Source organism: Callorhinus ursinus, unplaced genomic scaffold (genome assembly GCF_003265705.2).
Source record: "Callorhinus ursinus isolate GAN/ISIS: 27379988/994484 unplaced genomic scaffold, GSC_fseal_2.0 scaffold8, whole genome shotgun sequence".
NCBI classification, from domain to species: Eukaryota; Metazoa; Chordata; class Mammalia; order Carnivora; family Otariidae; genus Callorhinus; species Callorhinus ursinus.
In genome coordinates this window covers 38259708-38286202 of record NW_027397070.1, presented here as the reverse complement: position 1 = coordinate 38286202, position 26495 = coordinate 38259708, and the positions used below count along the sequence as shown (strand labels likewise).

The following is a 26495-nucleotide window of genomic DNA, read 5'->3' as shown; positions in this document are numbered from 1 at the left end:
CTAGCTAGAGTCCAGACACACATGCCAGGGCCACCTGCTCAATGCAGCCACCCTGCTCTGCCCAGCTCATTTAAATGTATTTACTACATGTTCACATATTGCAGTCAGTAACAAAAGCTTGGCTTCAAAAGGCCTGAGAGACCTTCTCACGACGTTTTCTCTTAGGAGATTAGTTCTAAGACACACAAATTTAAGAGACTGAAGCTACAGTCTTGAAGTATGAGCAAAGTACTCTGGCTCATGCCAGATGTGTGAGGGACTCAAGACGACTATGGAGTTGGCCTAACACACCACAGAAAGGTTAGAGCAGGAAGATGGAAAGACAGGAAGAAAGGAGCCAAGGCCGAGAGCAGACGTTCACCCCTCCCGCTTTCTTGGAAAAGTACTAAGCGCCCCAACAACTGCGTTGAAAAGCTTCATTACAGGTCATTTAGTTCATGGGCTCAGGGCAGGAACTCTAGGCCCTTCCCACAGCCGAACCGTCCCCAAGCCTGTGAGGCTGAGCAGTCACATCACCAGGGGCCTAGGGCCTGAGAGGAAGAGGGGTCAACAGACACTTACCAATAAGCTCTTCAAGTTCAAGGAACGTTCCTTCTTGAGGATGACCAGTGCAGCCAGGCCACAGAAAGTATAGCCACCGTGGGCTTCCATCCCCGGCACCCCACCAATTCCACCTTCCCAATTCTGACACCTAGGAGGAGATCAAGAAGAGCAGGCTGAGTGGTCAGTGTCAACCAACGAGCGGCCAGCCGGAGTGGGCCAGGCAGCAGGGGAGGGGGGGTGCGGTGCAAGTGCGGAACCGCCCTGGACGGCAAAGAACAAGTTTGCTCAGGTCACCACATGAACCGTCACAGCTAGGAATGGAAAGATGCCAGCTAATTAACTTTTGCAAATGCCTGTCCCTCCAAAAAAAAGGGGGGGGGCTCAGAAATAGTCTAGTTATGTAACATAGTATCTCAAATCTTTACTTTTAAGGAAAAAGTTATAAAATCATACATAGTATGACAACTGGTATTTAAATGCTCTATCTATTGCTGGTATTTTTCCTCTTTTCTGTATTTTCAGCAAGTTCCTATAATGAACATAAACACCTATATTACTATCAAAATAAACTTTTTATTTTATTTATTTGTCAGAGATAGAGAGAGTGCATGAGCAGGGGAAATGGCAGTCAGAGGGAGAAGCAGGCTCCTCGCTGAGCAAGGAGCCTGATGTGGAACTCAAACCCAGGACCCGAGCCGAAGGCAGACACTTAACCGACTGAGCCACCCCGGCATCCCAAAATAAACTTATTTTTAAAATAATAACTTCCTATATATTTAAATTACTAATTTATTATCATAATTGTTATTATTTGGGGTTACACTATATATTAATAGTGTTTCTCTAGTCATAAAAACATGCCTGATCTTTGGACCAGCAAAAGAAGGTCATTTCTAGGAATTAATCCTACAAAATAAGCAAAAATGTATTCAAATAGCAGATTATAAGAATGTTTACCATTCCCATTTATAACAGTGAAATATTAGAAACTCAGGAGCTCAACAGTAAGGGACCAGTTATATAAATTATGGCATATTGTACAATAGAAAACCACTCATTTAAAAACGATGCTATGAAGTATATTTAAAGATGTTCCAAATATATCACATGCAAAAAGTTACAAAGTAATAATGTACTATATAATTTTTCTGGAATTCTAGAAAGATATACACCAACAGAGTGGTTGATGGTAGATTCCAAGTGGTTTGGATGTTCTTCTTTTTGCTTGCCTGTAATAAATGTTTTATCTGTGAAATAAAGAAATTTTCTTAGTATAGTTTCCTATAACAGTGCAGGACTTTACTTCCCGTGATCTCCATGTATGAACACGGGCTCGTACTCTGCAGGTGTGTCCGCATCCCAGTCCCAGCTAGAGAACAGGTGCACAGGGGGAGGAGCGCTTACTCCAAAACTTGGCAGAACTTCCGGACGGAAGTGAAAAGAAGCAGTAATCCTGCCCGTCTTCCAGGCACCTCTCCCTAGAGGCCTGGCATCTCGGGAACTCACAGGCCTTTTTCAGAGCAGTCCCCAGGCCCAGGGACATCACAGTGTAGAGTGCCAAGCCAAAAACAGGCTACTGTTCCCTGCACAGACTCCTCAGCACCTCTGTCCCAGGACCCTGGCGCCTGCCCCCCACCCCCCCACCCCCCAGCGGCAAATGTTCCTTCTCTCACGTTTGGCCGCATGTAGTGTAGTAATAGTTGTGAAGAGTCTGATGAGTGAGGGACATGCTGGGGACCTCTTAGCATTTTTCTTAACATAACTTATCTTTCAAAAACCGTTTTGAATTAAAAAAAACAGATAGTGTTAAAGAACAAATAATGAGAAGTAAATCTCCTGCCCACCCTAGCCCCCAGTCCCTGTCACCAGCAGTGACCGCTGTTGGTTTCTGCACCTCTGCCTCTCTCTCTCTCCAAACACACACACACACACACACACACACACACACACACACACACACACACGAACGCACATGGCTTACATTCTGCTTTTCCTCCCTTTATATGCATGGGAGCAATTTTAATCATTGTAAATTAGTAAATTTAGTAAAATTCTTCAGGAGTGTCTTCTAGCTAAATCTAACAGATTGAGCACAAGAGCCCAGTAAAAGGAAAGGAAAGGAATTTCAAAAGGGATAAACCCACAAGGGTAAAAAGCATAGGAGAAGATATGAACACAGACAGGAGATAACAAAATTTCAAAAGCCAGGAAAGGAGAGAGAGAAGAAGTAATGGACCTAACAGATTAGAGAGACCTGCCCTCCAGCCCAGGGCAGGAGGCAACAGAAAGCAGGGTGATGTGCTCTGTGGAAGGACCAGGACCTACTGGAGGCACAGGACACCTCGAGAAGCCGCATGAGGTGGAAACAAGTTAACTGGCTGCAAATGTATGTAAGAATCAATTAGACCCCCAGGTACCCAGCAGAAGATCGGGGTTTCAGGGGTTTAATCAAGAGGGTCTGAACTCCAGGATATCCAGCACAGCTGAGAGCAGGAGGGAGGCACCACACTGAGCAGGGGATTGCATGAGAATCTATAATCGGAACACAAACACCCCCCACCCTGTTTCCTCCTAGTATTTCACAAAGTTGGCTGCCAACTCCTACCCCAACCAGGAATCTGGAAGATCCTCCTCAATGGAAGCTGATGAACCCAAGGGAAAAACCCCAATGGGGTGAAAGGCTGAATCCTGGCACACATAGCTCTCCATCAGCTTTTTAGCACTTGGCTCCTAAATACGAACACCAGACATTTCGGCAGTCTCTAATACTAAAGAGAGAGACCAGAACAGACACACAAAAATAAGTTGGAGAAATAACATAGGGAGCAGAAGGAAACTTTTTAGATAAAATATTATATGAGATAAAAATACTTCAAGAATAAAATACGCCTGAAACAAGAACAGGAGAGTATATAAAAAAGTATTTCTTTTATAAATGAGAATAAAATAAGCTCTGGAAAATTTAAAATAGAATTGCAGAAATAAAAACTCAACAGAAGGTTTAGAAAATAAAAGGTAAGGGAATCTCTCAGAAAGTACAATAAGAAAGGGAGTGGGGGGGATGGGTTAGCCTGGTGATGGGTATTAAAGAGGGCACGTTCTGCATGGAGCACTGGGTGTTATACACAAACAATGAATCATGGAACACGACATCAAGAACTAATGATGTAATGTATGGTGATTAACATAACAATAAAAAATTTTTAAAAAAGAAAGATTAAGAGTCTTGATAGGCAAAATAATTTGAAAAATTAAAAGACCAACCCTACTTATAGGAGATTATAAAAACAGCAAACACAGAAAATGGAGGGAAAGAAATTATCAAAGAAATAATATAATGAAGATTCTTGGAACTAAAGTATATGCAATTCCAGATTGAATATACCTGCTGAGTGTCAAAAGAAATTAAAAAAAAAAATCCATATCATGGTTCATCAGCATGAAGTTTCTAAACAGCAAGAATAAAGATTCCAAAAAACTTCTAGGGAGGGGGATAAGGTGGGACAGAGAAAAAGAGAAACAAAACATAAGCGTCTGCCTTCGGCTCAGGTCATGATCCCACGGTCCTGGGATCGAGCCCCGCATCAGGCTCCCTGCTCAGTGGGGAGCCTGCTTCTCCCTCTCCCTCTGCCTGTCGCTCCCCCTGCTTGTGCACGCTCTGTCTCTCCCCGTCAAATAAATAAAATCTTAAACACACACACACAATGGATTGGGAATACAGTGGCACTGGGAGGCAGTGGTTACCATAACAGGTTTTGGCCACTTAAATTCCTTGCATTTCAGGGCGCCTGGGTGACTTAGTTGGTTAAGCAACTGCTTTCGACTCAGGTCATGATCCTGGAGTCCCGGGATCGAGTCCCGCATCGGGCTCCCCGCTCAGCGGGGAGTCTGCTTCTCCCTCTGACCCTCCCCTTCTCATTCTCTCTCTCTCTCTCAATCTCTCTTTCTCAAATAAATAAATAAAATCTTTAAAAAAAATTCCTTGCATTTCAGCTTAACATCAAATTCAATATCCCACCATTTGACATCCAAGGAAACTATGGCATGGAGAAGAGAAATAACTTGTCCAAAGCTACTAAAAGTGACAAAACTGGGATTCAAACCCAGGTAGTCAGAGTTCCGTGTCTAGTAAGTGCCTAACAAACCAAACCTCCTGCAAATACTAGCTACGCACTCTGGACAAAACACACAGAAACAACTTTTCCCGAGGTCTCAGTAGACTGAAAAGAGGCAGGCAGGTTCTGGCGGGGATTTAACGGTTGGAGCAGACAACAGCAGGCAGGCAGGCTCCTCCCTCCCCCACCCTATTCTTTTCTTCCCAGCTAGCCCTGAGGATGGCCGCGGTCAGCCAGCAGTGGAAGCACCAGGTCCGCCGGGTCAGTGGAGGGCAGCCGAAACAAATAGACAGCCCACCATTTTTCTGGTAAGAAGAACCAGGCTGACAGAAATGGGGGAGGAATACCAAAAAGAGGAGAGCCAGAGAAGGAAAACTCCAAATTCCGTGTTTAAACGTCACTGACGTTTCTACCTGACTCCGGAGCACACATGCACTGGGCAAACTGAAAGCAGCCTGTGACCCAAGAACTGATCAAATTGCTGAACTGATGCCCAGTGCACGTGCGACAATCCGCACTTTGGGTCTAACTGAGTTGCTGCTAAAACCAAGCCATCAACACTCTTTAGAGCAATCTAACAGAATCCAGTCTCTACAATATAACACCACCATGTCTAAGATACAACCAAAAATTACTTGACATATGCAGAATCAGGAAAATGTGACATGCCAACTCCAAGATACCCAGATGTTGAAATTACCACACAAGAATTTTAAAGCAGATTTTATAACTATATATTTACCTCAGGAAGATTGAAAAAAAATACACTTGTAATGAATAAAAAGATGGGAATTCTTAACTGAGACAGAGAAAGTATAATAAAGATCCAAACCCAAGCAGGTTAGCTCAAAAACCTATACTCTCAATCTCTAAACTATAGCTACCTTACCAGTGAGAATTACATGCCAGGTCTTCAGTAAATGTTGGTTATTATTATTGTTAGCCTTTTCCACAATGACACTGGAAGCCAAAAGATAATGGAGGAATGCTAAAAAATGCCAAAGGAATACAGTTTATACAGTTTCCAATTTAGAAATCTCTAACCAAATAAAATCTCAATCAAATGTGAGACTAGAATAACTATAATGCACAATCTTAAAAATTCACCTCCTAAGTGCTCTCTTTTGGGATCTACTGGAGTGTGTGCTTCATTAAAACATGTAAGTAAGCCAAGAAAAAGGAGGGCAGAGGCTTCAACAAAGGAGAGAAGTGAAGTGAATTTCAGGCTGAAAGGAAGCTTCTGGATGCCTGCAGTGCAGCAAGCTGAGAGCAATCTGTCCAGACTGAAGCAGGAGGGCAGGGGGCTCCAGGAAGGAAAACCCAAAATACACACACACACGAGAACTGATACATTACCTAAAGTGTTTGACTGTTTTGAAAGTGATTTCATAGCTCTGGCAGAAAATTTGGGAATAAATTCATGATGTATACATTTTAAAAAAGAGGTGATGATTAATTCCAGGGAAATAAAAATTATATAGGAAAGTAAATATGATCATAGTTTACCATCTGATTTACCTGTAAATTATATTTTCATAGTAATAGGTACTACTTTGGTAAGAATAAAAATGTAAAAAACAAAATAATAAAGCTCAGATATCATTCCGTAATAGTACAAAGGTATCTACTATACCTTTCCTTTTCTTTTTTTTAAGTCACAAGATACTTGAAGCATCTAGGAAAGTATAGCAAATAATATACAGAACGTACATGTACGTTAATACCTAGCTTTAATTGAGTCATAAACACTTCGGGTCTTTCTTTTATTTTAAAGAAATGAACCATTACAGATACAGCTGAAGTCTCCTATGGAGATGGATAGACATCTCCTGATTTCATTTTCTCTGCTCTCCCCGAGAAGCTACCACTATCCTGAATTTGGTGCTTGTTCTTTCCATGCATGTTTTTATATCACCACATGTGATTCTTTCCATAAACAATATAGAATTGTTGTGCATGTTTTCAAATTTTAAGTAAATGTGCTAATCTGCATGTTTTAACACCCTTTATTTTAACTCAGTGTTGTTTTTGAGATTTATCCATCTTGATACATACAGCTCTGGTTCATTCCTTTTAACTGCTATTTTATACTACAATGTGACTATACCACGACTTGCTTCTCCATCTTGTGCTTATGAACATTTAACCTGTTTCTGGGTTTTTGCCATTACAAACAAGTCATATGTTTGTCTCTTCCATGCAGGTGTGTGAGCTTCTGTAGGTGTGGGGTTACTGGGTCATTAGCAAGGGCATCTTCAAGGTATTACCAAGTTGCTCTCCAAACTGGTTAAATCCATTTAGATACCAACAAGTACTGTTGGAGGAAGGTTTTGATCCTTGCCAATCTACACAATACAACATTGAAGAAAGTTTGGAAAAAAAAAGAAATCTTTTGAAGTATTTTTGAAATGCACAATGCTATAACCCCAATCCATCTTCTCTTGTAATTTTTATATTCCCTTCCACTCCTTTTTCATTTTCTTTATTTTCAGAATCTTGACCACCTGCTTTCTAAGAGGCCAGGACAAATCCCGGCAGCTCTCACCTTGCTATCCATTCGGCAGTGCCCTCAAAGAGGTCTGGAGTGATGATGTTGGTCAGAGAAGCTACGGAGGCGGCACAGTATGCACTTCTGGAAGGACAGAAACAGAGGTGGGTAGTGTTAAACTTTAAGGAAGGGCTGAAATAAGGTTTACTGAACTCAGGCAGACTGCTCTCTCTCTGCCTGGTAAGCTGTAATCCCTTCCTGGCACTTGGTCAGTCCTCCTGGGTCTCCGACTGAGAGGTTTGACATTCTGTTTGGATAGAGTTGCTCACAGCGTGACTTCAGTGAAAGAACATGACATTCTAGTCTCCCTACCTCCACATGGTCAAATCTACATCAGAAGAAATAACAGCCATATCAATTCATGTCCAAAGTGAATTTAGCTCTTCTTTCAAAGACCTATCATGGTTCCCAAACTTCTGCAGTGTCATTTGGCTATTTCTGATATGCTCATTCATTCGATGTCAGTAATGTTTTAGATCCAGGATTTCTGTTTATAGCATGGGCACATTAAAGGTCAACTATATATTTTTTTCTGCAACAAACACTCCAAAGCAGAGCACTAGACCCTAATGGCTGCTTAGTCCAGAAGAGAGGAACAGGAATCAATGAGTCCACTTAGACACTTTCCTTAGGCCTTTAGAGGGAGAAAAGAGCTTTGATTTCCAGCACCCCACCAGTACGTGTACACATACACACACACACACACATACACTTTTAAATGAAAAAGAAAGAGAACTTTTTTTTTTTTTAACGTTATCCTACTTGATTTGGTATAATTCTTGCCATTCCATCCTGCCAGCCCTAATTCTTCTCAGGACACATTTTATTTCAGCTTCTCCCTCTATTACAGAATATACCTACAAACTGTGTTTTCTTTCCTTCTACACCCTTTTCAAATATCCAGCGTCTCAGCTCCATTTTACGATGAAGACAAAAACTGTTTGTTCTAATTCTGCTTGCAGATCCCTTCTCTAAGGGCTCCTAAGGAATATAAAAGGGAGGAGAGAGGAGGGTCTAGTTTCCATGTCGTTCAATATGGACATAATGACAAAGCCAAACTTACGAGGTATTCCAAAGAAATCTCCACAGAAGCTGTGAGCGTTGTTATGCTCCAGGAGCCTTTTCATCAGCCTGCTCACACTGGACACAGAACGGCAGATGCTGAGTTACTCCAGCAGGCATCAGAAGCACGCAAGAGTCTTGCGTGCCAAACATTATCACTGACCATAAGCTAACCTCAGAGGTTTGATCTCATTTCTTTCAGATTTTGAGCCTCTCAGAGGGGTTCCCCAGTATTTGCTCTTGAACCTTAACGTAACTTCTGAGGTAGGGAGGCGGCCAACCATGTAGTTTGCCTCTCACAAACGGAAGAACTGAGAGGTGAGGCCAGAAGCCACTAGTCCTAGATCTCACGGGGCGGGGGGGGGGGGGGGGGGGGGGGACACAAAACACATCTTTTTTGTGCAGTTTCTTCCTCTCTCCTACTATTTGCTCATCACATCTCTCAGATTTGTTCACTACTCTCCATCCTCTCTGCTGTCCCCCAAATCCAAGTCACCATTACCTGGATCAAGCTCCTGCCTGGTCTTCCTCCCTCCGGCCCTGAAGTCAGAGGACTTTGACTAAAACACCACAATCTATTCACTGCAACTAGGAGAAGTTCTAATAAAATGCAGATCAAATCACATCATTCCCTACTTAAAACTGGTCAGTGGCTTCCCATTGCTCTTAAACTCCCACTTCTTAAGATTTCAGGACCCCTCAGTCTGGTCCCAGCCCGTCCTTCCAGCTTCACTTCTGCTGCCCACGAGGCCCTCTATACTTTAGCAACACAAAACTGCTTTCCTGAACACACTCTATGCCCTGTCACCTCAATTTCTGCAAATGCTGGGTCTCTGTCTCCCCTCTACCCTCACAGAATGCTCCAGATTCTATAACCTAGATTAGGAGGTCAGTAATAAATAACCTCCTATCTTGAGAACTGAGAAAGGATGGCACTTGCTAGGAGTTCACTGTGGTCTGATCACCTGTGCCATAAACCCCTGAACAAGCTCATCCCAGAAACTATCAGGAATCATGACACACAGGAAAGATCAAGAGGCCACTCTGTCTAACCCAGAATGAGGCCTGCTAGCCTCCAGATGCCCAAATGCACCCCCCCAGACACACACCCCACCTGTCACTGCTGCTTCTCTCCTGGTCAAACCCACTCAATAAGCACTCTGGAGTCCTGGCTGACACTTTCCGGCAAAGGACAATTAAATACCAAGCAAGAAATGATGGAACTGGGATACTAGAAACCAGGCAAAGCAAGGAGGTGTTGTGATCCTATGCAAATCAGAAGCATGGCTGAAAGGAAGCACATTACCAGAGGAGCTTATAGGTGAGATACAGGTGAGTACAGGTGCGATGTGGCTGCAGGGCTCTTGGGTGGTACAGATCGATTTTACTGGAGAAGTTTACTAGCATTTGTCTAGCAGATATAAATAAGAACACAGAAAAAACTCATGCTGGAACTAATAAGCTAGAGAATAATCACATCTGAAAAAGGTATGTGATACAATGCCAAAGCAACCTGCCTTTGCCTCATAATGTCAGAAGTTTTAAAAAGCTAAATTTTGAGGTTGTGCATATTCAGTTGGACTATCTGTAGAAGAGAAATGAAAATCTAGTGTCTGTGAGAGGGGGAAAAACTTTTAACTTTTTCCTTAAGAAGAGTGAACACAATACTGCTTTTCTTCATTAGTTATATTGGCTTTGTTGGCATTTACAGGGTTAAACACAAAACAACAGGCCCCAAATGGAGTCACTTATGCTAAGCCCCACCTCACCAAACTGAAACTTAGTAATAGTTTCAGCTCTCCAGAAATGAAGTCTTAAACCAGTTAATCAGGAAGCACCTGATCAGCACTGGTTAGGTCATCTGCCTGATAGAACCCTGCTGTCCCCTAAAGGAAAGTAACCTCGCAATAACCCACCTGTTTGCCTAGTATAACTTCCTTGTTCTTGGTCCCTTCTGCCTATAAAAGTTTCTATTTTGTGTAGCTCCTTGGAGCACCTTTCTATCTCCTGGGTTAGATGCTGCCAGTTTGAATAGATTTTTGCTCAAACTCTTACATTTTTTTAAATATGCCTCATTTTATGTTTTAACACCAGATACTGGGGTAGTATGATATAATAAAAATATATATTTGGTCTTCTCCCAGATTCCTGGTACAGCGCTCCTAAAACCCTTGGAATTTCCTGTGTGACAGGGGTGACAGGAGAGTCTCTAGTTATTCAGAACAAGCCCTGGTGAAGCACACCCGCATTATGCTAATGAGGTGACTCCTGGAGGGCGGGCTGCTTGCCAAAGGAACTGACCACATGGTTAGAGGGTTGGAACTTTCAGCCCCACTCCCCTGAGGAGAGGGGCTGCAGATTAAGTTAATCACCAATGGCCAACGATTTCATCAATCATGCCTACACAAGATAATTTCCATAAAAACCCTAAATGACGGGATTTGGGGAGCTTCCGGGTTGGTGAATGCATCCAGGTGACTGCCCGGAGGGTGTCATACCCCAACTTCATGGGGACAGAAGTTCCTGCCCTCTGGACCTCTCCAGACCTCGCCCTATATACCTCTTCATCTGGCTGGCCATTTATATCTTTTATAATATCCTTTGTAATCAACCAGTAAGTAAAGTGTTTCCCTGAGTTCTGTGAGCCCTCCTCGCAAATTGTTGAACCTGAAGAGGGGTCATGGGAACCTCTGATTTGTAGCCAAGTCAGACAGAAGTGTGGGTAACATGGGGAAGCATCTGAAGTGGGGGTGATCTTGTGGGACTGAGCCCTTAACCTGTGAAATTTGAGCTAAATCTGGTTAGTTGGTATCAGAATTGTTTAACATGAGGGAAAAAAAAAACACACGTTTGGTGTTGGAAGTGTTGTTAAGAAACCATTTTTCCAGTGGAGAACAGATTTTTGGTTTGAATCGGCACGTTACATGATTTTTCTCTCCCCCTTTACTTTCAAACCAATAGTTAAGCCAGAAAATTAACCAACTTGTGTAGAAGCTAAACACATTTACAAACAAGGTAATAGATGGCTTTGCTATAGAAAGCTCGAAAAAACATATTTCTCTGACTAAATAATCAGAATTTGGTATAAAATTTCAATGATCCACAACCTTTGAGAAATGACTTAGTCAGTGAATTCCCCATATGCTTCAGTAATCTCCTGCCAGATGAGTGAGCTACTTGCTAGGTACATTAGATCATTCTAGAGTGAAATAATAATTTTGAGCCAACCGGTTCTAATCAGTTATTGAAATTCTATTTCCCTGCACTCTACTGGCCCCCAAGGGTTTTTGTACCTCCTAAAGCAACTCTCATACAGGTGATAGACATTCTCATGATTTCACCAAATTCATTCAGAAAATATTTACTAGGTCCCTACTGGGCTTCCTTCTCCCTTCCTATCCCAGAGAGATGAAAGATTATATTACACTATACAGTTATTGTATGTTATGGTATGTCATTTTCTACCAACCAAATAAGTTTTTGATTCTTAAAAGCATTTGATTTTGTTCCTGTCTTATATTTTGACATTTACAAAGAAGTCAAGGGACAGTGACACCTGAGGACATCTGTCTCATGTTTGCCATGATTATGAACTGTGTCCCTGACATGTCATTCTATGTGTCATTCTGTGAGACAAAGCAACAGATTTTCCATGTTGTTCCTTGGGTTTGGCATCTCCAATGGCAGATAAACTCCAGAATCTACTAATGGGGCAGCCTGAGAAAAACCCTACTCACCTCACATCCACCTCACCTCCAACATGCATGAGAAAAGAGCCATCGGGTTGCTTCAGTGAGTACAAATACTGAAGAAGCTTCTCTCTAAGAAACAAACAGGTGGGAGGCAGGAGACAGCAATGGTCAGTGCAGTGTCAGCAGGCGGGGGCCCTCTGGGTGTCCTGTACTGATGCTTTGGCTGTACCTGTTAATGACGTCATAGGCCTCCTCAGTACCAATGATGCAGAGCGCATTGACTGCTGCATACGTGGGTGCAAGATGCGGGTACTGGCCAGGACCCCCTCCAAAGCCACCTTCTGGACTTTGACACAGCTCCAGGAACTGACACACGCTAGGTACACAGCCAAAGGGAAAACCAAAGTCAGAGAGCATTCATTTCAAAACATCAAATTTCACCAGAGTCCATGACTTTCCCTCAAAAGAGAAAAAAAAAAAAAAACCTCTCCTCCCAACTACTGAACATATATTGAATATAACCTCTGAAAAGGGCATCTCTACCCTGCTATTTTGAATGCCCTTCTTTCTGAGTTTTGCATTTAAGGACCCACCTAGCTGTGAAGCAAGGAGAAATCCGGGCAGAGACCAACAGCTTTTCATAGAATTGGGAGTAAGTCTCATGCCTCTTGACAGAATCTTTCACATATTTTCCCCTCAGCTTGCCATGCTAGATCTGTGGACCCAGCCCCTTCTCCTTGCCTCTGAGGTCCCTAAATTGAGTTTTGTCTAAGTTGTGATGGTGTCCAACCTCTGCCCATGCTAACCACTCTGGTCTGGAGCCACCACCTAGGCCTACCCAGGATATTTAAAGAGATGTCTTCTTACTCCTGTTGTCACCTAAGCCCCAGGGGTTTCTGACTTTTATTCCTACTACCACCAAGAAAGAAGCTTCTACAATTGCACTACTGGGTATTTACCCCAAAGATACAAATGTAGGGATCCGAAGGGGCACGTGCACCCCAATGTTTATAGCAGCAATGTCCACAATAGCCAAACTGTGGAAAGAGCCTGGCTGTCCGTCAACACATGAATGGATAAAGAAGATGTGGTGTATATATATACAATGGAATATTATGCAGCCATCAAAAAGATGAAATCTTGCCATTTTGCAGTGATGTGGATAGAACTAGAGGGTATTATGCTAAGTGAAATAAGTCAATCAGAGAAAGACAATTATCATATGATCTCACTGATATGTGGAATTTGAGAAACAGGCAGAGGATCATAGGGGAAGGGAGGGAAAAATGAAACAAGACGAAACCAGAGAAGGAGACAAACCACAAGAGACTTAATCTCAGGAAACAAACTGAGGGTTGCTGGAGTGCAGGGGGGTGACGGATAGGTGGCTGGGTGATGGACACTGGGGAGGGTATGTGCTATGGTGAGCGCTGTGAATTGTGTAAGACTGATGAACCACAGACCTGTACCCCTGAAACAAATAATACATTATATGTTAATTTAAAAAAAAAAAAAAGAAGCTTCTAATGAAGTCTGCCTCCATGGTTAGGAGAACAAAAGAGAAGTGGACTTCTATCCCACGCTCACCTCAGTTGTGGCAAACGTCAGCACTGCTAACTCACATCACAAAAATGCATCGCAGCCTGTAGGCTTTTGGAGAATTTTTCACACTAATCCACAGAGGCTCCAGGTCCCCCACTGAGGGAAACCTCCAAGCATGGCATCAGGTTGCCCAGAAGTTACATTCTTGTCTGAGGTCAAACCAAGGGAGCCCCTATTTATCCAAGGTCCTCTGAAGTTCACCAGGAAGGGGTGCCCCAGGAAAGTCCTGGTTATTGAGCTCTTTCCCCACAACTCAACGGGGATCACAGGCTTCCAATTGGGACGAGCCTCCGTTTAAGAGAACAAGCTGCAAATCTCTGCCCTGGCGCTCAGGCAGCCTTCTCCCCCGGACTCTCTGATCTCATTCTTTTTTACCTACCGCTGACAGAGGAACCGCATAGAGTCTAGCTCATCTCCCCCAGGGCACAAGCTTACTATTGCTTTTCCACATAATATCTGATGGCTTTTGATTTCAGACCTTCCATTATCTCGCAGGGATAGCGACAGAAAACACTGCTGACTCGCTACTGGAGCTCTGAAGTCTTCACAGGTTAAAAAAAACAAAACACACACACACACACACACACACACACACTCCCTCCAATCTGCACCTCTGATTTTACTGCAGGAAACACGAGGATTGAAGTGGAAGTTGATCAGCAGAGAAGGAAGACAGTACTGTGTCATATTTGTAATAGCAATTAATTTTCACTGAGAAAATGAGTTTGTTCCTAACATATTTTCCAAACCTTCATCAATTCATAGCCTATGTCCTGGAAACAAATAGCTAATAAATTCATGTCCTGACAAAGGCTGGCCGCACTGGCATTTTTCTGTATCACAAAAACAAAAGTTTTAGTTGATACAGAACTTAACAGCACATTAAAAAAAAAAAAAAATGAAAAGAAAAAGAGCCACCTAGCTACCCATTCTCTTTCCCAACTCCCAAGATAGAATCGTGCCAAATACAACACCCCTGACCCTGTAGCCTCACGTCTGGAGAGCCGGGATCTGAATGTACCAGACACCTTTAAATCATCCCTCCATGCCAACCTCCCTCAGCTGACATGCAGCATCTGACTGGCCATGGGGCTATGCTGGGGAGCAGGGCTGGGCTTTTCTGGACTCTCAGACGCTTCCATTTCACAGAACATTCTGCTCCACAGGCTTTCCAACTCACACCTTAAGGAACTGGCAAACTGATCATGAAGCTATGAGCCGTCATTAGCAGAGCTCTTAGCAATTCTGAAAAGCAAAATGTGAATTGAGACTTCTATCTATAAAAAGGGGGAGGAAAAACTTATCTTAAAGACCAGAAATTTACCAACTAGTTAAAAAAAAAATCACAAGCAGGAAACATGGTGCAAATACCAAGAGTGGCAGACTTTGTGAAGAACAAGTTCTCGTGCATCATTCGTTTAGTCATATGACTGAAAGGGCGAGGAGACCTGTTTGCTTTCAAGTCAGCAAGGCGTTTCATTCTAGCTGACGTGACAGCTGCCAACAAAGTGGGGGACTATCTTTAAGATTAGGGATTTTCAAACCCAAAATGTGTGTATCACCATCACCGGAGAGCGAGTAGAGACAACAGAGATGCAAGAAACAAGCCTGGGCCTCCATATTTTTACCAAATTCCCAGATGATGTGAACACACACAAAGTTTGAGAATCACAAGTCTTAGCTGAGCAATCACTTAGGGGATGTTTTTTTAAAAACCCAACACCCAGGCCACATCTAATACCAATGAAACCAGAATCACTGAGGCTGGGACCCAAGTGGCCATATTTTTTTAAAATTCCCATGTGGCTCCAATATACAGCCAAGTATCGGTGCCTCTCAAACTTGAGTGCACATGGAAATCACCTCAGAATCTTGTTAAAATGCAACTCTGATTCGGAAGAGCTAGATGGGCTTGAGTCTGCCCTTTCAGCAAACTCCAGGTGATGGTAATGCCACTGGTCTGGGGAACCACATTTTGGGGAGCAATGAGAAAGATCTGTGCTGTCCGATAGGTAGTGACTAGCCACATGGGGCTATTTAAATTTTAAACTAAATTAATTACATTAATGTAAACTTTAGCTCCTCAGTCACAGAAGTCACACTGCAACTGTTCAATGCTACATGTCCCCAGTGGCTCTCACAAAATAGAGAACATTTCCATTGTTGTGGAAAGTTCTATCGAACATCAACGCTCTCTCATTCAACTATTAAAAAGTATGTGAGACCTGTAAGAAGATCAAGTTCAAAGCAAGAGTATTAATGATTTACCGTCAGCCTCATAAGGGATTTACTTGGACTTTGAGGTGATGGTTGAGGACTGACCTAAAGTGGCTGATTCTGGGCATCTCTGTCACCAACTTGGATGAAGTACTCTAAAGCATGTACAGTGAACAAACTAGTAATTCCAAAGGAGCAGAGAAACACCTCCAAGGTGAGAATTAAAAGTCCAGAATATTAAAGAAATCAGAAGCACATAAGAATAGAACAAATAAAACACAGACAAGTAACAGATAATACACTTAGGGATGGCAGGAGTGGGGGATGAGTAAAGCATATAAATATATGATGGGAAAGGACTGGGAATATAGGAGAAAAAGAACCAGGGGGTAGAGCCCGTGAGCTGTGAACAAAAATGAGAACACTTGTTAAGAGCATCATAAATGCAGTGCTGGGGGCGCCTGGGTGGCTCAGTCAGTTAAGCGTCTGCCTTCGGCTCAGGTCATGATCCCCGGGTCCTGGGATCGAGCCCTACATCGGGCTCCCTGCTCAGTAGGGAGCCTGCTTCTCTCTTACCCCCTGCCCCTCCACGCCGCTTGTGCTCTTCCCCTCTCACTCCTCTCTCTCTCAAATAAATCAATAAAATCTTCAAAAATAAATTAATTATTTAATACAATAAAATTAACTAACTAAATAAATAAAATAAACACAGTGCTGGTCACAACGGTATCTGGCTCAAGCCTCCATTTTCTAACTCAAAGGAGGTTTAGGTTAGAGTTGTAAAATTGGCTAAATATTAAAAATATTAAAAGGCTTAATATTATAGGCAAGCACAGTGAGGAAGCTACCCAGAAAAATACCTCAAGCACGCAAAGAGTAACTGTACAAACTTTCTGGTAAAGAAATGAACACGGAAGCTGAACCACAGCAGCAGAATTTAGGTCAGATTTAAGAAAACCTTCAGCACCAGAACAGGTTACTGTGGACAGACTGACGGCCTAGAAGTTACAAAGATGAAAGCTTTAGAAATAGCAACAGTCATCCTGGAGCAGGATGGCTTGGGAGGGGAGGCCAATACAAGATGGATGTGTGGACACTGGGCTTCCTCTAGGACGAAGTCTTTCCAATTTCATACCATAAAACAATTTGAGCTTAGCGCGAGGGAGAGAAAGTCCTCCCCAAGCGGAGTCCGGCAGTGAACGGGTGAAAGGCAGGTGGGCTCTGCAACCAACCCCAGGAGGCCAGTGCTGCCTGGAGAGTCTGACACGTTGTTTGACTTCACCAAGCGCAGCCATCCGCTGGATGCTGCTGTTCTGGAACTATGGTCAAAGCTGAAGTTGGTCATTTTAGAGCAGGGCTTCTCCACCTTGGCACTACTGACATTTTGGACTGCGTAGCTGTTCGTTGTGAGAACTGTCCTATGGAGGGTGTCTGGCAGCACCCCAACTTCTACCCACTACCCAGCGGTGCCTGGCCAAAAAATGCCTAGGACACAAAGGACGAGATGAGGTATCTTCACAGAAAGGCAAGGAAACAGACAAATTATATTTAAAAATTAAAAGGAAAAATATTTAAAGAGCTACCTAGGGGATCAGCTACTAATAACCTTTTGAAAGGGAAATAGTAAAACACTGACACACGAAAATTGAAATTTAATACTTTGAAAAACTTGGTAAGCAAAGAAGTCCTAAAACAATTAAGTGAAAGACCATTTTTAGATCTTACAGAAGCTAAAAACCTAACTTTAACAGTGCAGTGGTCCCCCTAAGACTTCACTTTACTTTGTGTGCTACGTTCAAGTAGTTTTCAATAACAAAACATGGGACTGTCATTGAAGGATGCTTCCTTCCGGGCTTAGATCATCAACAAATGTATTTAGTCCAGTTCCAAGATATTAACTTATTTCGGGTAAACACACGCAAATTTGTGGATACGGTCTCTCAAGAGTAGCAAGCTAAATTCCTACCTATGAATATACTATTCTTGAAAGGTCTGAGACTAGAAGTAAAAACCTGGCCTTGCTGGCTTCAGTAGGCAGTCACAGCAGCTGAAAAAGTGATTTTGTCCACTAGAGGGAACTCAGCCTGCCATACTGTTCCCTAAACAAATAGAAGCACAACACTGAACAAAATAGGAAAGAGAAACGTGTGTGTGCGTGTACGCGTGTATGCGTGTGTGTGTGTGTGTGTGTGTGTGTGTGTGTGTGTGTCACCTGCACTAGGTGGCGGAGTGGGAAAAGAAAGGGGCAGGAAAATAATAATACTCCAGACCTAAATTCTGCACCTTAATGAAGAAGTGAACAGAAACATGACCACATTTTCTTTGTGCAAAATAAACAAAAAGGCAATATCCTACATCAGATTGTCTTTTTAAAAAATCCCACATTTTTACAGAAGTCATTAAGATTTCTCTGTATCTTACCAAAAATAATTTATTTCCTTATTTGTCAAAGCTACTAAGCTCGTTGATAACAGATATTACCTGCACCTAGAATTAACTGTTTGCTAGGCACAAAACAAAATTCATTATTGGAAAGTCTAAGTAATTCTTTAAAAGTCTGTTAAATCAATGCTCAGAAGAACCACAAGTAAAGATTTTAAGGCAGCTGGGAAGCAGAAATTCTCATTCACTATCACGTGGTTCTTGAAATTAGAACTAGCTTTTTAGTTCTAAAGCATTCTTTTAAATACAAAACAATAAAATAAATAACATTTTAAAACATGCAAATACCCCACCATCCAGAGATAACTACTACCAGGTGGGCATATCTTCCGGTTTTCTCTATGCATGTAACTGGCTATATTTTTAATCTACAGAAGTTGAATTTTTTTAACTACCTTTCTTCACTTAAATCATGAACACCTTTCTACATAAATGTATGCATTTTTAAAGATTTTATTTATTTATTTGGGGGGGGGGCATGAGCAGGGGGAGCGGCAGAGGGAGAGGGAGAAGCAGGCTCCCCGCTGGGCAGGGAGTCCGTATGCATTTTTACAAACAAATATGCACTTCCTATGTATCCATTTTTATTTAAGTATAATTGATACATAGCATTTTATTAGTTTCAGGTGTACGACACAGTCGTTCGGTATTTGTATATATTGCAAAATGATCACAGCAAATCTAGTTAACATCTGTTAACTGCAATTTTTAAATGGCTGCGCAGTATTTCACCGTATGCACTGCACCATGTTTTACTTCAGCTGCAAACACACTTTAACACATCCCTCCTGTGGATAGTGGGGTCGGGTCCAGGTGTTCACTGCGAAAAGCCCTTTAAAGGGGGTCCTCTCTTCCTGTCTGACGTTGCCATGGAAGCCGCTCCGACACTCCTTTCCTCAGCAAAGCCTCACCTATACCACACCAAGTCTACAACCTAGAACAAACCCCAGATCGAAGCCGACCCAAGTCTGACCTGCGGTCTTCCTCTTCAGGAACTACGTCCTCCTAGGGCACACCTGCTCCTCCCCGCCCCCAAATCCTCCATTTCTTGTTTTCTTCTCTCCTGTGCACCTCTCCCATTCCCCTGCTGTACATCCTGATAGTGTATCTGTGGGGGAGAAATTTCCCAAACACTCCACAACCCCCAACTGGTATTTCAAAAACACATGGGCCTTTGACAATTAAATTCCTGTTATTGCAGAAACTGGGTCCAATTCTACTTCCAGAGCTAGAAGCAATTAGGCTTGCAGCAGCGTTGTAATAAGGACAATGCATATTTTTCCTCTCCCTCAGAAAGCAACGTACACATCACAAGGGTTAACTGCCTAATTCTTTATTATCTTCCCCATCCACAGTCATCACAAGACACCCTGCCCAGGAAGGCAAGAATGAGAGGTTATTGTTAAGACAGAATGAATGAGACAATGTGTGGTTCTGTTCTTCTGACCTGACAGTGTGACCCAGGCAGGGGCACTGGGACCGGGGCGGGGCCCAGGCCAGCCTCCAGCATCCTCATGGGGCCGGCGCTGTGTGCTTCGGGAAGACGACCCCGGCTCACGGGCCTTCCCTCCCGGACTCCTCTCCCTCAGGAGGAACAGGGGAGCAGATGAACTCCAGATGTTTCCAAGGGAATGTGCTCTCTCTCTCTGTCTCCGTGAAAACTGGGGCATCGGATCTGTCCCTGGCTGCCCTTCCCTACCCCAGGTATCCCTAAGACTAAAGTGAGGATAAGGGGGTAAGGTTCTGCTTTAAAATATAAATTGTGATGAGCTTCTAAGGATGAGGTGCCACAGTCATCCCCAGAACACCATCTGTACCAGCAGTTCGGGGAGAATCTCATTTGCTTAGATTTCTACTCATAAATCAGAAGTTTAAGAAAATTGTGGGTCAAAGTATCTGCACACCAAGAGTGTAACACATCTAATACCATCAAGAGCTACACTGTCCCCCAGGCACTGGTGGGGAGGGAGGCCTATGGAGGTGTTTAGGGAAGGAAAAGGCGTTTTTGTTCATTGGGTTGGCACATGCTTCCCCACAGAAGCTATTCAAATTCATACTGTACTTTCTGGCAAAATCATGTCTCTCGGAATTGATGATGAAGAATTTTCTCAAAGACCAGAGCAAGAGCCGAAAGAAAAGGCCATAGAAGAAACCAGAATCCTTCTCTTGGGAGTTCAAAGTCTTGTTCTACCCACAAGCTCACAATAGGCTTCTAAAGTGGAGGAGTTTCAGGAAGTTACTGGGGTCAAGGGGAGGGCAAGGGTATCTTTGTAGCCTGATGTGTTTTTCATTCAAAATCAATATAACAGAAACAAAACAAAAAGAACCCCCGACTCAAAATGGAATTTCAAAGAACAGCCCAGATTCCCTGAAGCTGGACTCACTCTGTGGCCACCATCTGGGGGACGGGTTCATCTAGCAGTTCCAAGCTGTGGAGGATCCAGTAGCAGAGCCACGGGCGGCTGGCATCCAAACACTGTGAAAGGCACAGGGAGAGAACACACCCCTTATTCAGAATCATCCCAAGATGCTGCTGACAAGGCGACATCTGGCTCACCCCAGATGCCTGGAAAGGGGGAGGAGGGCACCCTATGAACAGTAAGTGAATGAAGGACGCTTTGCTTTGTGGCCCCAGTCAGCAGCTGAAGTGACCATATGTGCAGAAAGGACAATGGGACAAAGAAGTTCACCTTGAGCCCGCTAGGTCCTCCCCTGATAGGCGCCTAAGGAAGGCTCAGCAGAGGGGTACCCACACGCTAGGAAGCTAAGTGATGCTGTTTTCTCAGTGTAGACCCAAGGAGATCTAGGCTCTCAGACAGCGATTTCCTGGATTAACTCATCCACCGATTCAACAAATATTTGGTACCTTCTTGTGTGTGCCAAGCATTGTATTAGATACAGGAGGCACAATAATGAATACAATTTAGTTCTTACTCTTGAGATGCCTGGGATATAGAATGTGTGTGTTTATCTGCAGAGGAAGAAGGCTCTAGACAGGTGCAGTTAAACACGAGTCACCTTACGGCTTTCTGGAACAAGATGGCACATAACACACGCATGCGTGAACCCGCATAACAATATGCGCTACAATGGGCAGGAGCAGAGTCCAGACAGAGCACATGAAGAGCCTAATTCTGCCTCAGGGGCTGGGAAAGGCTTCCCAAGGTGACGCATGAGGTGCTTGGGATCCCAGTTCAACCCATAAACATGGATAGAGCATCCAAGGCAGGCAGGCAGGTAGTCGTACTGCTCCCGTTTTCCAGAGTAAAAGTATATAAATGAGATCCAGGGAGATTAACTTTTTCCAGACGACAAAGACCATCAAATGTCAGAGCCGAGACAAGAAGCCAGGTTTCTGGACTCGCACTCCAGCGCTCCTTCCATTGGCCCAAGCTGCCCTCTTCATGAATGTGCTGACCGTCCTGAGCTGCGGCTAGGCCACCACCTGGGGAGCTGTGCATGTGGATCCCGCCATGCGCTTCCGAGATGACTTAATCCTGCGACTGACCTCCGTCAAGTAGTAGGTGAGATAAGTAGGGGAGAGAGGGCATAGCAAGCTGCAGCACTCCACTCAACTGTTAGCTGGTACAGTATTAACCATATCGGGGCTCACTGCAGCCTAATCAGTGAGGACCCCCGTCAAGGGTTGAAAATTTTGACCCCAAAGCCAAGTCTAGCCCGTAGGCATGTTCTACCTGTTCCCTGTAGTGTTTTGTTTTTTAAATTAGAATTAGTTGCAAGGTGTAGGCATTGGGAGAGTCACACAGGAACCCGGATTTCTGGCTTAATTTGAAAAAAGCGAGAGAGAGAGAGATCTGGCCAGCCTGGGTCTACTGGAACAGAGGGAAAGCACAGGGCCTCGGGTGTGCCTCCGCCTCCCTCCCACCTGCCCACTTCTCTTATTTACGCTACCTGCTTGGGTCTACAGGCGTTTCAGCTGGCCAATCCCTGCTGTAAATAATCAAATGCAGACCCCCAAATAAAAAGCAAATTAAAAGCAGGGCTGCTGTGTATAAGGTGAGGCAGGAAGATTGGAGCCCTCCTGTTCACATGCATCCCCGGCCTGCCACCTTCCCAACACCGTGCCCCCTCCTCCACCACCACTGCCCTCCCTGAGGCCCCTCTGTGGAAGCCCAGGGCTCTGAGGAATGTGATTTAAAATGCACTCTAAATGTGGGCATTTTTACAGTGTTCAACTGTGGAAGTCCTCACTGGGATTTATATACTGATCCTTTGGTCGGCATAGGAGTTAGATCCGCTTATAGGGCAAAGGATTAGGGATGGACAGGAACTGCCTTTTAGCCAGGTGACAAGCAGTGGCCAGGAGAAAGCACGTGAACCCCTCACCACAATCTAAGGTACAAGAAAGCCCCACCCCATGTAGGGTGTCCCAGGGGAGGGCACGACTAGCGAGCTGGTTCTGCCCTTTCAAGAGTGGGAGCGCCGGCTCCTGCGTACCTGGCTCCTGCCGCAGCCACAGGGATCAGAGAGTGACTCGGCAGCAGGTCCGGCCCATGAGTGTTTCACATTCTAACAGAAAAAAGGACCATCTGGCTGACCATCCGACTGAGCTCCTGGCAGCATGCTTACCTCATAGGCGTCTGTCAGCTGTCGAAGCCCTCTTTTCAGATAATGGAAGTGCTTCTCCCTCTGTAAAATCAGCCTGTAGAGACAAAGAGCTTGAAAACCCAGTCTTATGCTTCTGCTTCAGCCCCACTAGAGAACACACGTGTGCACGTGCACACACTCTCAGCTTCAGGACACCCCCCCCCCCCACCCTCCATGGTCAACAAGTAGATAACCAGCATCTTCTTTAGCTCCCAAGGGCAGCTAAACCAGACAGAAAAGGCCAGCACCTGACTGTCCCTAAAGTGTCTGAAAAATGTGCTGGCCAATGCTTTGGGTGAGTTCCTCTCCTTCGTAGTAGGTGACTTTGGGCTAAGCAAAAAGCCACAATGAACACACACAGCCAGGCGATGACAAACCATCCAGAAAGCTCCTCCAGGGTCTAACTGTGAGCAGACACCTTGTGGCTCCCCATCCTGTGAGTTTAATTCCAATCTGAGCCTCACCACTTCCCTGACTTGGTGAGCCTCTGTCATTCCAGTCATTTCTTCTAGGGTTACTTCTCCGAGGTGGGTCGTTTGTACCCTGCCTGCTCCTCAGTTGTGTGTCTGTGACTCCCTCCCTGAAATTCCACCTCCTACGTGCTGACCTACTGCCCTGGCCGCAGGATCTTATTTGTATGCTGCAGCCAGTTGGTCTCCTTGGCACTCATGTCTGTAATTTGGCTGTAAGATGGAATGTGCCACCCATGGCCACCTGCACGGGCAAGGCCAAGGACAGGGGCTGCACTTCCTGCTGGGTCTCACAGCAGAGGCCTGTGTGATTGTGGGAGGAAGGAAAAAAGAGTGGCCAGACAGTCCCCGTGCTTAACTAATTCCACAAATTAAAAGAGAACCATTCTCTTTTCTAGGTGATCAGTTCAAAAACGATTTATTGAACTCCCTCTGTATTATGCTCAGCGTAAGATCATTCATGTAGTCTTTACCTCAAAGAGTCTCCCAGTTCAGTACTGGAAATGAGTTAAAGACACAAGTGGCTACAATGTGAAAAACAAATGGGAAGGTTTCATAAAGGAAACACAGATAAAATACTACCCAGACTCTAAAGGGAAGGAGTGGGGGGATCTCATGAAGAAAGGAATGATCAGGAAAGGCTTGCGGGAGAGGGGGACACGAGGTGGGTGGCCCTGGTAGAGGGAGAAAGTGTTCACAGGTAGAGATGGTGAGCAGGGAGGAGACGGTAGCCGGAAGGAACAAAACAAAAAGGTTCGGACCAGCGCTGTCCAAAAGAACTTTCCTCGATGATGGAAATGGATCTGTGCTGTCCAGTAGGCAGACACCAGCCATGAGTGGTTACTGAGCATGTGAAATGTGCTAGTGTGACCGAGGAACTAAATTTCAAATTGTATTTAATTTGAATTAATTTCAGTTTAAATAGCTACAGGAGACACATGGCCACGGTATTGTGCAGTGCAGGTATTAAGTGTGCAAAAGGGGTGGGGATCTGGCCTTTCATTCATTAGGAATGAAAGAAGAGTGGTCAAAAAGGCAACGTAAGCCCTTTTATAGGAGTCTGGAATGCCACCTGAGGATTTCCTACTCAATTTAGTAGGCAAAGGTAGACCCTGAAGTTTCTCGGGTTTTTTTCCACTTAAGCTGTGTTGTTGTTGTTGTTTTATTGAAGTAGAGTTGACACACAATGTTAACATTAGTTTCAACCTAGTCATTCAACAAGTTTATGCATTAAGCTATGCTCACTCAAGTGTAGCTACCACCTATCACCATATGATGCAATTACAATACCATTGACAATATTCCTTTTGCTGAGACTTATTCATTCCAGAACTAGAAGCCTGAATCTCCCACTTCCCTTCACCCATTTTGCCTTCCCTCCATCCTTTCCCTCTGCAACCACCAGTTTATTCTGTGTATTTATGGGTCTGTTTCTGCTTTTTGTCTGTTCATTTGTGTTTTAGATTCCACATGTACCTGAAATCATATAGTATTTGTCTTTCTCTGTCTGACTTATTTCACTTAGCATAATACTCTCTAGGTCCATCAATGTTGTTGCAAATGGCAAGATCTCATTCTTTTTTATGGCTAGGTATATTCCACTGTATATATCTACAACACATCTTTATCCATTCATCTACCATATGCTTCCATATATTGGCTATTATAAGTAATGCTGCAATAAACACAGGGGTGCATGTGTCCTTTCAAATTAGTGTTTTTGTTTTCTCCGGGGAAATACCCAGTAGTGGAATTACTGAATCATATGGTGATTCTATCTGTAATGTTTTGAGGCACCTCCACACCGTTTCCACAGCAGCTACGACAGCCTGCGTGCCCACCAACAGTGCATGAGGGGTCCTTTACCCCCAAATCCTCACCAACACTTGTTATTTCTTGTCTTTCTGGTTCTAGCCATTCTGACGGGTGGAAGGTGAAATTCTGAAGGTTTTGAGCTGAGAAAAAAGGTGACCCAAACTGCGCTTTAGAAAGATCATCTGGCAGCAGTAGGTATTCAATATGTGTTTACAAACTGGGCCAAGGGAAAACACTAAGTGCGGAGAGAGGGGAGGTGGGAAGACGGGGAAGGCGGTGCTCACAGTCAACCAGGGCAGAAGTACTTCGAGTACTTAGGGCTCAAATTAGCACGGTGACCCATGGGCAGGTGGGCTGTATGGCACAGGAAGTATACTGAGGTGATGATGTCAGTCGCACCTCTGGAAACACGTTAAGACTCAGGAGAGGGCTCCAAGCGACACAGACGGACTAGGAGTCATTTATCTGCACACAGGTGACAGATGAAGCTGCAAGAGTAGAGGACAAAGCAGAGAGAAGAGCTTGAGTGCTGGGCTGGGGGAAGACCCATCCTTCCGGGCTTAGAGGACAAGGAACCAAAGGAGAGAATTAAAGAATGTCACGTAAGTGGGAGAAGGACAAAGGCAATACCGTGTCACAGGCAAAACAGCCGGAGAGAACTCCACGGAGGTATTTAACCGTCGCAAATGCTGTGGCAAGACTGAGGAAAAAGAGAACAAATGACAAAGTGGCTGGTGACCTTCGAGAGAGTTCAGGGAGCCGTGAGCAGACTCCAGAGCATAAAGAAGAGACGGCCAGAGATGTCTCTTTCAAGGAGGTCCAAGGGCTGGGACTCTGAGCGCCCCCTGTGTGCAGGCTGAGTGTCCCGCAGTGGGGTGGATGCTGACTCCGCTCCCTAGAGCTGCGGCCCAGAGGCGGACACAGACAAGTCCATGGCAGCGACAGCCTCAGCCGAGAGAGAAGCGTGCTGGCTCTGGGAGCACACGGCAAGGCACGCAGGATCAGAACAAACTTCCCAGAGGACATAGCATTGCGTCAAGGAATGAAGGAGACCGGAAGGACACGAGTTAGCCAGCCAAAAAGGAGGGGATGGGGTGGGTGTTTCAGGAAGGGAACGACGCGGCACATTTGTGTAGGTTTAGTTCAGCCAGAGCAGAAGTACAAGGTAGTGAGCCGTGAGAAGGCAGCCTGGAGAGGCAGAGAGGTACCAGATCACGCGGGGCTTCTAAATGCATCAGTAGTCACTGTGCTATCAACATCAGATGACCCTTGCAAAGTCTATACTAAGTAAAAGAAGCTGTCACAGAAAGACCACATGCTGTATGATTCCACTTACATGAAATGTCCAGAAGAGGCAGATCCACAGAGACAGGAAGTAGCT

General features: G+C 44.3%; 1 protein-coding gene across 2 annotated transcripts in view; it reads right to left on the bottom strand.

Moving 5' to 3' along the window:
* Nucleotides 1–26495, bottom strand: part of FNTB (farnesyltransferase, CAAX box, subunit beta) — a 61762-nt gene that overhangs the window by 15106 nt on the left and 20161 nt on the right. For both annotated transcript variants that reach the window (XM_073895363.1, XM_025869885.2), the window contains exons 3-8: nt 22812–22884; nt 20606–20697; nt 12190–12336; nt 12006–12089; nt 7204–7290; nt 562–691 (exon numbers count right to left, since the gene is read on the bottom strand). In XM_073895363.1, the coding sequence (XP_073751464.1) occupies nt 562–691; nt 7204–7290; nt 12006–12089; nt 12190–12336; nt 20606–20697; nt 22812–22884 (613 nt within the window). The remainder of the gene's footprint in view (nt 1–561; nt 692–7203; nt 7291–12005; nt 12090–12189; nt 12337–20605; nt 20698–22811; nt 22885–26495) is intronic.